We start from the raw sequence: 13145 nt of genomic DNA on the forward strand, positions 1-13145 counted from the left end.
AGTAAAAGTACTCATTATGTTTTGTATTATATATAATTGAATTATAATTATTGATGCATTAAAATGTACATTAGGCTACTTTAATGTTGAAGCTGGTAAAATCCTATCTTAATCCAATTTAATATATTTTGTAGAGTAAAAAGTAGGGATGCACCGATACCACCGATTTTACAGACTGAGTACAAGTACTTACATTTGGGTACTCGCCGATACCGAGTACCGATACGAGTACTTGTCTGTGCCAAATGACCCTCGTTAACAGCCGGCTGGAGGTAGTGAGCGACACACGGCAGGCTGGGGAGTCCCGCATACGAGGCGGTGTGCTGTGACCGGCTCTAGGTCGGCTTGGAAAGGCTTGGGGCGAAGGTGCTTCCCAGGACCGTGGCCAAAGTGTCACCGGGGCGGACTGTCCTCAGTGCACCCCAACCGTGTCGTGCCCTCAGATCAGGGCTCGGACCACGTAAAAGGCGCCAGGGGTCTGCGGGGATGTCGGCAACCCACCCGACCCGTCTTGAAACACGGACCAGGGAGGCTAACGCACGCGTGAGTCAGAGGGTGCAAGCAAAACCCCGTGGCGCAATGAAAGTGAGGGCCGACGCGCGCTGGCTGAGGTGCGATCCCGGGCCCGCAGGGTCCGGCGCACCACCGGCCCGTCTCGCTCCGTATGTAGATATAAACGTCTCATTCTAAGGTAAAGAAAACACAATAGTACTTATTTTCAAGTGATATACACTAAAGAAAACATACTAATTAATATCATATTCCAGTTTCTGGTAATAGATCCCCCTTAATGCTGCACACATTGTGAACATGTTGCACTTTTGCTGTGGTTACTGTTAAGTTCCTTCCACATGCCGGCACAGTCACCGGATAAATCCCTGCCAAATCCATCCTCACCTGTGGAATATCTATCTCAGTATAAATCACAGCACACTTCCTCTTGTCCTCTCATTATGTGACTGGGGCCGGTCATAATAAGTGTATCTAATTCATTTCTTAAGGGATATAATTGAGCAGATGTTGTGGATTTAGACGCTAGAAAATGGAAGTGTTCGTAGAGCTGCACAGCCCACGGCTCAGCTGTAGGCTCCTTGAGGTGTCAGCTTGTTGTCGGAGCCAGACTGTGTAGGAGGGACTATTTCTGTCCCTTCTCCAAGGAACCTCTCTCTCTCTCTCTCTTTCTCTGTGTCTCTTTCTCTATGTCTCTTTCTCTCTCTCTCTCTCTCTCTCTCTCTGTGTCTCTCTCTCTCTCTCTCTCTCTCTCTCTCTCTCTCTCTGTGTCTGTCTCTCTCTGTCTCTCTCGCTCTCTCTCTCTGTGTCTCTTTCTCTCTCTCTCTGTCTGTCTCTTTCTCTCTCTCTCTCTCTCTCTCTCTCTCTGTGTCTGTCTCTCTCTTTCTCTCTCTCTCCCTGTGTTTGTCTCTCTCGCTCTCTCTCTCTGTGTCTCTTTCTCTCTCTCTCTCTCTCTCTCTCTCTCTCTCTCTCTGTCTCTCTGTGTGTCTCTTTCTATCTCTCTCTCTGTGTCTCTCTCTCTCTGTCTGTCTCTCTCTCTGTCTCTGGATGCAGAGGTCATCTCAAGTCTTCCTCTGTGCTTCTCTGCCTGTCTGTCCATCATTGTGATCCTCTTCTACATCTTAGCCTGCAGACTTAAGAGCGCGTTGAGAAGTCCGAGCACCAGCTAAGAGGAATAGCCGTTGATTGACAGTCTTTACTTATGAAGAGAAATCAAAGCTTCTGCACACGATTAGTCGATTGATTGATCAACAGTAATTAATCAAGTCATTTGTCAACCAACAAAGCAACAGTGCCAAACATTGTCTGATTCCAGCTTCTCAAATGTGAAATTTTTTGTCTTGTATGATAGTAAACTGAATATTAGAGTAATCGCAAATTACTCACACTTTTTTTATCTGTTCAAAATGTACCTTAAATGGAGATTTGTCAAGTATTTAATAGATGACGTCCTCAAATGTCTCGTTTTGTCCACAACTCAAAGATATTCAGTTTACTGTTATAGAAGAGTAAAGAAACAAGAAAATATTCACATTTAAGAAGCTGGAATCAGAGAATTTTTACTATTTCTTCTTTAAAAAATGACTCAAATCGATTATCAAAATAGTTGCTGATTAATTTAATAGTTGACAACTAATCGATAATCGTTGCAGCTCTAACACAAGACTCCTTTGCTCCCCAAAAATTGGCCGTCAAAAACACTGGAATAAATTCTTGTCAGTACCTTAAAATAAAGACAAATGCAAGACAACAACAAAAGAAAAAGTAAACAGTCGGGACACGGAGACGATGCAGGAGAGCTCTGAAAAACACCCGTCTGTCAGCAGCAGCATGTACAGTTACTGTTAGTCACTACTGTGTGATTCCTGTGTACTCGACCACGATAAGGACGCAGCCATAAATAGTGTCAAACCGGTGGGGATTGCATGCTGCAGATGTCTGCATCGACCTCAGAAAATGCAGTTGTGCTGAAGCTGATTTTTATTTATTCCCTGTGTGTCTTTTAAAAGCGCTCTATTGTCTGAGTGTTCGGAGCCAGGAAGGTCTGGCTGCCCTGAAACCATGTGAGTCACTCACAAACAATGCAATGCTCTGTCTTCTCCCCACCGCTCGCTTCTCCTCAGAAATCAGACTGGAATCAATAAGGCATTTACAGCCAGTGACCCACATTCTGCTACTCTCACATGATGATGATGATGATGGGGGAAGGGGGGGTAGTATTGTGTTAGAAGTGATTTAAGAAATTCCTTCAGTCCTCGCCACGTCGATTGATGTCCCTAACAGCTGTGTTCACGGTGGATTTTGTTGCCTGCAGCCTATTTTAAGGCTGTTTGCTTTGTGTTGTAGATGTGATGGACCAGCAGAGGGCGCTACATTCGGGTTGCCTGGTCACAGGGGTCCGCACGCCTCCAGTCCGCCGCAACAGCAAGCTGGCCAGCCTGGGACGCATCTTTAAGCCCTGGAAGTGGAGGAAAAAGAAAAACGAGAAGCTGAAGCCGTCTGGAGGTGAGTGTGATGTACTGTACGCTGGCTGCTTTGGGAACACACAGGCTGCTTCACATGCTTTTTTCTCGTGCAATCTGGACCAGTTTCATAAATGTTTGTGTTGTTTAGCGGTGGAGAAGAAGGCAGCTGTACGACAGAAGAGAGATGACCTCGTCAGGAGGAACCCCGGGGAGACGGAGACAGGTGCAAAATGAGAGATGAACACACACACACATATGACTCCAGGCTGATCACACAGTTCACTTGTTTAGCCACATGGTGCCTAACTACGCAGACTCTCATTCTTGTCCTTCGTCCACTGTACGCAGAGTCGGATCTTGCTTGTGGGGGTAACGGCGAAGATCCAGACACCCCGACTCAGTCTGACGCTGAGGACAGAGACGAGGAGCCCGTGGCGCCGCTGGCCAGCACCAGTGAAGACCTGGGCAGCGATTTAGAGGCCTCAACAGGTAGAGTACAGTACAGTGGTCTGAGAGAACACATTCAGAAAATATACAAGTGCACGAGGCAGGATGTTGTTTATGTTCAAGGGTTAAAGCTGCGTTACACAACCTGACAGTACAAAGAAGTAGAAAAAGTAATGCTGTCAAAGTTAACACGATAATAACGTGTTAATGCAACTCGTGATTTTTAGGTTGCAGCGGGCTCAGTTTTAAAGCTAGAGTGAAGATAGTGGTATCATATGGAACTAGAAAAACCTAAAGAATCCATTGGTACCAACCATTTCATACTAGCTTAGAAACTGTCATGACCATTTTCAAAGGGGTCCTTTGACCTCTGACCTCCAGATCAGTGAATGTAAATGGGTTCTATGGGTACCCACGAGTCTCCCCTTTACAGACATGCCCACTTTATGATAATCACATGCAGTTTGGGGCAAGTCATAGTCAAGTCAGCACACTGACACACTGACAGCTGTTGTTGCCTGTTGGGCTACAGTTTGCCATGTTATGATTTGAGCATATTGTTTTATGCTAAATGCAGTACCTGTGAGGGTTTCTGGACAATATCTGTCATTGTTTTGTGTTGTTCATTGATTTACAATAATAAATATATACATACATTTGCATAAATAAGCATATTTGTCCACTCCCATGTTGACAAGAGTATTACATACTTGACAAATCTCCCAATAAGGTATGAACATTTAAAAAATGTGCAATTATTTTGTGATCAATCGCAATTAACTATGGACAATCACATGATTAATCACGATTCAAAATTTTAATCAGTTGACTAGTATGTACATTATCTATTGTGTGTACACACACCAAACAATCAAAGGAACATATTTTTTAAAAAGGAAAATGATTAAAATAACTAAAATAAAAATCTCAAGTAAAGCAACAAGGTGTGTAAATACAAAAAAAGGGTTGCATAGCTTGTTACTTCAATTGATGCTATACATTATATTGTTCTCGTCAGGGAATCCTCCGGGCTTTTATTTCTCAGGCAGTCCATCAATAAACCCTTGAATTTCCCCTTTTAAAATTTAAAGTTTTCTAATTTGTCTTTTAGTTTTAATTGTTGTAAATCAAGTAAGTAAGTAAGTAAGTGAAACTTAATTTATATAGCACATTTTTAAACACAGGTTACAGAGTGCTTTACAAAGATATGATACTCTTTTTTTATTGTGGTTCCTGTTAGTGATTCAAGCTGATAAAATGATTGATTATTAGTAATAAAATGGGTCATTCCGGTTGATTAAAACGGCTAAACTGTTACATGAAAATCTAACCTGGTGCAGCTTCATGTGTCTGAGTGTCCACTAGGTGGAGACAGAGACTTCCTAAACAAACCAAACCTTTGCATCACCATTGCTGATGTTTCATTTCAGTACAAGATGTGACTGAGGATTCGAAGACGGTGGGAGATGCCAGTCAGAGCGAAGATGGAGAAGACGAAAGCACCTCGCTGAGCGACCCCGGCGATGAGCAGCCAATGGGGAAGGTGGAGGCCGTTGAAGTGAAACAGGAGGCGACGGCGGTCCTGGCCGGACGAGCCGCCACCTCTCCTCCCCCCAAACCGCCGGTCAAACCTCTCACCAGACTAGGCAGCCTGGACTGTGAGTTCACCAGGTCAACCCTGATGTGAAACCCTGCTGGTTTTGCAGCAGTGTCTCACGTTGATGATTTTTCTTTCCCAGGTGCTCCTTCGGTGCCGGTTAAGAAGTCCCCAGCAACCTTACCCAGGAACTTCACTCTTCCCAAAGACTGTCACGGCTCCCTGTTGAGAGGCAGGATCTCCACACCCACTGGGTCCCCCCACCTCGGGGCGCTGCACTCGCAGCTGCCCCCTAGCTGCATCATCGAGGAACTGCACCGGGCCCTCGCATCCAAACACAGACAGGACAGGTCAGACTCCGGTGCAACATGTGCAGCATTTCTAATACATGTACCTGGAATATTAAGTTTGTATAGTTTCTATTTCGTAGGTTTTATCACATGAGAGCTACAATGTATGACACTTTTCCAGGTTTTCACTTTTACAAAATGAAAAACTAATCATTAATAAATTATAGCCTTGTGAGACTGTTTAAAGGCCCTGTTCACAGAATATAGTCATCCAATCCCAAACCCACATTTGTGCATAGTATACACGCGCATAATATGGACAATTTGGACCCTATCTGCAAAAACAGACTATTTTCATTATCAATTAATTTCTCAATTTTTTTACCATTGATCGATTCATTGTTCTATAGATAGAAATATTTTGATGTAAAAGATATTTTGTCACAGAACCACCCGGGATCTACTCCTAACTAACTTTAAAGTGCTCTCTTCAATTTAAAAGCGTCTTTAATCTCCAGACATTTGATAAATGCGTTTGAAGTTTGTGAGTAGGAGTAAAAAAAAAAAGTGAAAGTGAAGGATCTTTACTTCTTTCATTTAAGTCCAAAATGTCATATTTAGCAGTTAGTGAATACAGGCTCGGGGCTTTTCTTCCTTTGTTTGGCCTCAAGAAATGTCCCTAAAGCTAGCTTGACACCCCCAGATTTTTATTTACTGTGTTCACCGTTTTTGTGCAGAAAACCAAATTTTAACAAGAGCAAATGGATTTTGCTTCTCAGGTGTAACTGCGTCAGTGAAAACTCATGAAGATTTACATTTTCTACATTTACATCTTAACCAGAAGAACTCAAGGTTCTTCGTCTTGTCTAAATGTAGCTGCCTTTCATAACGTACCAGTCTCGTTGGCTTCTTATTCTCTATAAACTGGACCGGTTGTTCTCAGATCATTGTGTTTTTGGGGATAATTGATCTTTTCTGAGGTCAGCTAAGATCATTAATTAGTCAGTCCTTGTTTTGCATCAACCGTGAGCTATTTAACCGCTTGTCAAACTCTCTGAAAGTCAGCCATGCTGCATCTCAGTCAAGTTGTATGTTCCATGACTGTAGTGGATGACGGCGTATAGGTGGCGCATAAACTTGGGGGGGTATTGTCACAATAAAATACCTTATGTAATCAAATATCAGTTGTAAATTACACATGCAACTAATTTTGATCTCGGTTTGCTGTTTTAAACATAATAAAATGTGGTTCCTGTGCTCAGAGTTTCTGCTCTTCGTGTTGCTAGGCAACATCAAGCTAAACAGGAAGAGGATCACAATGCTGGGCTCGGAGTTTAAAGTCGAGATGAAATGAAAAATACCTTTTTTAACCCTTTTAGATCATTTCTACGGTCATATTGTGCAACTATTTAACATTATATGCAAAAAAAATTTACCAAAAAATTCTTTGTATTTTGATATCAAAATCCTCTCATCTTTTCTTCCTGTGAAACAAAATATGACGCATGCTTACGTTAGCTACCAACCAATTTCAACCAATAATATCATAATGTCCATCCATCAATCAATCCTCAACTGTTAGCGACATCAGTGGTGTGTGGGCTGTAGCTCCGTATGGCGCTACATTCTAAGCCCCGCCCACTTTTTAGTGGTCCAATCAAATGTGAAGGATTTTATTTAACTCCTTCTTGTAACTGTACACCGCTCAAATATTCAGTTTCACTGGGGAATATTCATAATACACAAGCTAAAGATGCATTAATTTTCGTTTCACTGGGACTTTAAAATCTCCACAAGTTTAGTTTAGTTAAAGAGAAATGTACTCATCACCACTCGTCCTCCTTCTTCCTCCGACCGTTTGGGACGTCCAAATTCACGCAAATATTAAACACATTTGAAATTACATTTGTGTGATTCTCACTGAGAAGATATTCATCCTGTTTTTCGGTTGTTGACGGTGGTTACACAAATAACCGTCAGTTTTACAGTCTGGTTACTTAAAGTTAATCCACACCTTCCAGCCAATCAGAACTGAGAGTTCTCAGTGGTATAATGAAGTTGTGATTGACAGGCTTGTCTTGTGATGTGTGAGCTCAGCTTCCAGACGAAGGAGGCGCGCTCCTCTCTGAAGCGCCGGATGGATGGCCGTCTGTCCCGCACGTCCAGCACAGAGAGGGAGCCAGCCGGGGAGTCGGAGAGCAAGAAGGAGTCCGATGAGAACAAAGAGAACTGGCGTCTGGACGAGTACCTGAACGACCAGGACAGCTGGAACGATTCTGTGATCTCTGGTAGGTCTGCTGACTGGAGGCACGCTGTGGAATATTTTCTCTACCATTATCTGCCGCTTCATAATATACAAAGCCAAAAAAAATCTGGGCACGCTGTCAGTGAATAATGAAGCAGCGTAATCTCGGCTGGTGTTTGTTTACAGTGAGAGCATGACAGGGAGCTTTACAGAGATGACGAACAGCAGACCTACCGGTGTTAAGTTTCAGTGGCCCGTCAACATCTGCTCTGATGGCCTAATTCTTGGCCGTTCATGTGGGTCATTGGTGCACAGCCGCCTGCGGTTAACATGTCTGTGACCCTGGGGGGGACAGAACATGAATATGGTAGACTGTGGAGTTATGATGGACGTGACAGACACGCACGCCACCAGCACGACGGTGACGTGATGCAAATATCTGCAGAGACAGGAATGTGAATGTGTGGTGGAGGAGATTTACAAAAGGAATGAATGTCTTAGAAATTTATAAGACATTTTTTGGGGGATTTTTGTGGAACCTAAAATATGTAGTGCTGCTAACGAGGCTACTTAAATTGCAATGTCTAAACTAGGACTGTAAAAAATCAATCTCAAATTAATCGCCCATTTTTTATCAATTCAAAATGTATCTTAAAAAGAGATTTGTCAAGTATTTAATACTCTTATCATCATGGGAGTGGACAAATATGCTGCTTTTTGCAAATGTATGTCTAGATTTATTATTGTAAATCAATGAACAACACAAAACAATGACAGATATTGTCCAGAAACCCTCAAAGGGTACTGCATTTAGCATAAAACAATATGCTCAAATCATAACATGGTAAACTGCAGCCCAACAGGCAACAACAGCTGTCAGTGTGTCAGTGTGCTGACTTGACTATGACTTGCCCCAAACTGCATGTGATTATCATAAAGTGGGCATGTCTGTAAAGGGGAGACTCGTGGGTACCCATAGAACCCATTTACATTCACTGATCTGGAGGTCAGAGGTCAAGGGACCCCTTTGAAAATGGCCATGCCAGTTTTTCCTTGCCAAAATTGTAGCGCAAATTGGAGCATTATTTAACCTCCTTTATGACAAGTTAGTATGACATGGTTGGTGCCAATGGACTTCTTACGTTTTTTAGTTTCATACAGTATCTTCACTCTAACTTTAAAATTGAGCCTGCTACAACCTCAAAATCGAAAGTTGCGTTAATGTGTTGAGTAAAATGAGTGCCGTTAAAACAAATTTGCGTAAACGCTTTATTATTGTGTTAACTTTGACAGCCCTAGTCTAAACCTACAGTATCCACACAGACTCAAGGCAGGGGCCTCCACTAAATACTTAGTTTGTTTTTCTGTTTGTCTGTAACAAATTTGTTAAACAGAATCGTTTAATTCATCCACGATTAGAGCCGCAACGATTAATCGATTAATCGCCAACTATTTTGATAATCAATGGGTCATTTTTTAAGGAAAAAAAGTCAAAATTCTCTGATTGCAGCTTCTCAAATGTGACAGTAAACTGAATATCTTTGAGTTGTGGACAAAACAAGACATTTGAGGACGTCATCTTGGGCTTTGAGGAAACACTGATTGACATTTTTCACCATTTTCTGACATTTAATAGACCAAAAATCAAATCGATTAATCGAGAAAACAATCGACAGATTAATCGACAATGAAAACAATCGTTTGTTGCTACTCTAGTTCAAGTTGTATGTTCTTGTATCTTCCCCATGGGGGGGGATTTGAACTCATATTTGAATCCTTGAAATGTGTTTATCTCCTTGGTGAAGTGATGACACTGTTTTAGAAGAGGAGGTGTCAGATCGTAACACTTCAAACTAACTAACTAGTCGATCGATTGAAAAATGAATCAACAGATTAATCGACAATGAAAGTAATCGTTAGCTGCTGCCCTATTTATGATTCAAAGTTAAACATAAAAAGGTCCAAGGGGATGATTGGCATCAGTTCAGCGGGTTTAGCTGTAAAACCGTTGCGTGGTTACTGACCTTAATCTATGCTCGACACCAACAGGGACCCTCCCGCGGCGGGTGAGGAAGGAGCTGCTGGCCGTGAAGCTCCGGAACCGACCCAGCAAGCAGGAGCTGGAGGACCGCAACATCTTCCCCGTCCGCAGCGACCAGGAGCGGCAGGAAATCCGCCAACAGATCGAGATGAAGCTGGCCAAGTGAGTCGCTCTGTGTGGACCCAGATCAGCCTGCCATCACCTCCCCCCCCACACACACACATCCTCCTCAGTCTGCCCCATGTATGTCTGTTTCATCACTCAACATCGCTGTTGTCTACACTTCTTGTGTTTCCCTTCCACCATCTCCTAACAAATACTCAGTCAGTCCTTAAACATATCACAAAGCCTTTCACTGCTAAGCTGGAAGAAGTTTTAGAATATTATGTGATGTATGTGCAGAGATGCAGTGGAGGGTAAACCCACCTAAACTCAGTTTATCGACCATTTTATTTAGAGTTTAGCAGCAAAAACAGACCTTCTGCATCGAGCTTCTGTACAGAATATGTAGTTAAAGCTTTGGTTTGTAGAACACAGGTTGTGGTTTCTGTTCAGTCACAATGGGACCAAAAACTGTCTCACTGTGAGAAGGACGGGATGAATTTGGTTGGTGTTTACCTCGTCTCGCATAGCCAGAGCTACAGTATATCCACAGTGCTGTGTCAGCGCTAAAGAACGGTCTGGCTCTTGGTTTATCATTCTGGTTTAGAGTGATGCAGGAATGAGTCCTAAAACCCGGAAACGAGTTAATTCCTGTTCCCTCATCTGGAAGTCAGTGGGTTTATTGATTGTGTTTTTAGCTAGATGCCTGAAATAAGGTCTGCTGTTAACACAAGCTTAAGAGATTTTAACATTTTGTTCTGCGTCATAAAATACATCTATAAATATCCCACTTGTGAATGTTGAAGTCTTTACGTGTCTTCAAAAATCATAAAAGTGGTGTTCATTTGTGGAGATTATCTTGCTGAACAAAACTTCTAAGTATCATAAACGTTTGTTTGCCACAGTTATTTTAGGGTCGGAGAATGCCGCGTTAAATACACGGCCAATGGCAGGCTTGTAGCCACAGTCTACATCCAGTGAGTCAGGCTACTCACAAGGCAGCTGTGGCTCAGAGGTAGAGCGGGTCGTCCACCAATCAGAAGGTCGATGGTTTGATCCCCGGCTCCTCCAGTCCACATGTCGAAGTGTCCTCGAGCAAGACACTGAACGCCAAATGTCTCCTGAATGCTCAGCCATCGGTGTGTGAATGAATTTTTAGATCCTGATGGGCAGGTTGGCAGCCTCTGCCATCAGTGTGTGAATGTGTGTGTGAATGGGTGAACGCTGATGTAGTGTAAAGCGCTTTGAGTGATCAACAAATATGTTCTCCACGGCCTCCGCCCAGTTACAGCACAGGTCAGCGCACCTGTAGAGCAGCTGCCCCACGTTAAACTACTACATCAGCCTACATGAGTCTCGTGTTTTACCTGTAGGACTCACGTTGTTAGTGCCAGTCTTCATCATCTGTGACTTGTCCACACAGGTGGTTGATTAATGCATATGTATTGCGGGTCTGGCGGTGTGGATCGGCTCTCATAACGGGTCAGATGGGTGCAGGTATTAAAAAACCCTGACCCACCCACACATCACTTCCTGATAGGCTTTTGAGTCAGAACATATCAGAATTGGCATATTTCAATATGTTTGGTCTAATAAATAGCCTAATTGTTTTGTTTGAAATATAACTTCACGCATCCCCCTCGCAACAGATCTAGTTGTATTTTTGTGAATCATATGAGAATGTGCAGGTGCACGCTGCTCAGCTTTGAGTCTGTTGTTGTCTGATGTCCCGAGGGGAAGTTTTGGATTGGGCAGCAGTGCTGCACACAGCTGCTTGTTATCATTTAAGTATAAAATAAATATTTTAGTATTCTTCAAATAGCTTTTTAAGTTTATATATAATTCATTTGGACTACCAGGAAGAGTGTACTCAGTGTAATGTGCCCCCCCCATTGACCAATTGATTGGTTAGATAGAATTTCAGTCGACCAAGATGTTCTTTGGTCTGCAGCTCTGATACACACACACACACTGTGTTATAGAAACCGTGAATGAAAACTCCACAAGGCGCCTTTAATCAATGACGAAGTGTTCATTCAGGCTGTATTCTGTACTGCTGTTGTATTGCATTATATTGATGCAGGATAAACAGTGCTGGAAGTGGGCCGGTACTCACCGTTACCGGCACTTCTACATTTTACTGCGTAGCGGCACTTCTATCACAAACTGCCGGTACTCTTTTCTGCCCTCTCCATATCAGGTTCTCTGGTGCAGCGCCAGAGTTTTTGCGCCGCCCCTTCATAAGCCGTATGAACATAAACAATGTGGAGAACATCTGGACGATCCAACGCACGGCACGGGGGAGGAGTGGGGGGTTAAGAACGACACTGCTGTAATTTATCAATACAACACGTCTTTCACGTCCCTTTTGTAAAATAATTAGTGAACAGTTCGCCATAACTTCATTTTATTTGTGAACAAATATAATTAATGAAACATTATTTAAATGTTTTCTGAATCGGCTCTTTTAGGGCAAACATTTCCAGAAGAATTAAATGTGCAGACGAATGCTGTGATATGTGTAAATAATAAGATAATAATTTAACTAGTTATAATAATGGTTCAAAATGATGTAAAATTGCACAGTTTTAAGTCAAAGACTTTCAAATTTTCTTGGACCCCTAACCCAATATTTCCTAGTACCTTTTATTCACTGTAGAACTTCAGAATATGTCGCTTTATCCTGCTGCATAATATGTCGGAGCATCCTGACCGGGACACGGCTCTGCTCCTAAAACCTGAATGATACCCGACTATAGGCTACAAATAACACAGGAAAGCACTTTATCTATTAACACTAAACACACCGCGTTAACCCTATAATGTTTCAGTTTGAATATAGTTAAGAGTATTATAGGCCTACTATAGAAGATGCATAGCCCAATTATAATGAAATATCAATAAAATCACATTACTGATTATGACTGACACAGTAAAACATGCTTAAAGAAATAATAAATAAACAGGAATAAGTAGCAAGAGATTGCTGATACCGGCCGATTCACACACCAACATGTGAATAAGAGAAGTACTGGATCTTATTTTTTTCCACTTCAAGCTCTGAGGATGAATATTAGCACACATAATCCCAGTATAGTACAGTACATTGCATTCAGCAGTAAGTTATGTAAGGATAAGAAAAAGGGAACAAAGCATCTGTTGGTCTTTACTACTACTTTTCTATCAATGCATTTTATGCATTATATCAGCGTCTGTCTCACACTTCATGGTGTCATCTTTAAACCCTCCGTGCATGTTGCTTTCTCTCTTTTCTAACCAACATTTGGATGCATGTTGTCTAAAATGCAATCCGGTGTTAACAGCAGCATCGAGTAATAGGTGGTAAATTGCAGAAAATGTTATTTATGAATCAGTTTAAATAGTCACAACAAAGGTTGTTTAATTCAAGTTGTCGTCCCTCTCTTTAACGTGGACGCAGCTTTTCTGG

At 42.2% G+C, this 13145-nt stretch overlaps 1 protein-coding gene across 3 annotated transcripts in view; it reads left to right on the forward strand.

The window, feature by feature from the left end:
• Nucleotides 1–13145, forward strand: part of phactr3b (phosphatase and actin regulator 3b) — a 66238-nt gene that overhangs the window by 23852 nt on the left and 29241 nt on the right. For all 3 annotated transcript variants that reach the window (XM_037781925.1, XM_037781908.1, XM_037781918.1), the window contains exons 2-8: nt 2857–3015; nt 3124–3198; nt 3324–3464; nt 4853–5080; nt 5162–5369; nt 7407–7597; nt 9604–9757. In XM_037781925.1, the coding sequence (XP_037637853.1) occupies nt 2857–3015; nt 3124–3198; nt 3324–3464; nt 4853–5080; nt 5162–5369; nt 7407–7597; nt 9604–9757 (1156 nt within the window). The remainder of the gene's footprint in view (nt 1–2856; nt 3016–3123; nt 3199–3323; nt 3465–4852; nt 5081–5161; nt 5370–7406; nt 7598–9603; nt 9758–13145) is intronic.

Source organism: Sebastes umbrosus, chromosome 1, assembly GCF_015220745.1.
Source record: "Sebastes umbrosus isolate fSebUmb1 chromosome 1, fSebUmb1.pri, whole genome shotgun sequence".
Lineage (NCBI taxonomy): Eukaryota > Metazoa > Chordata > Actinopteri > Perciformes > Sebastidae > Sebastes > Sebastes umbrosus.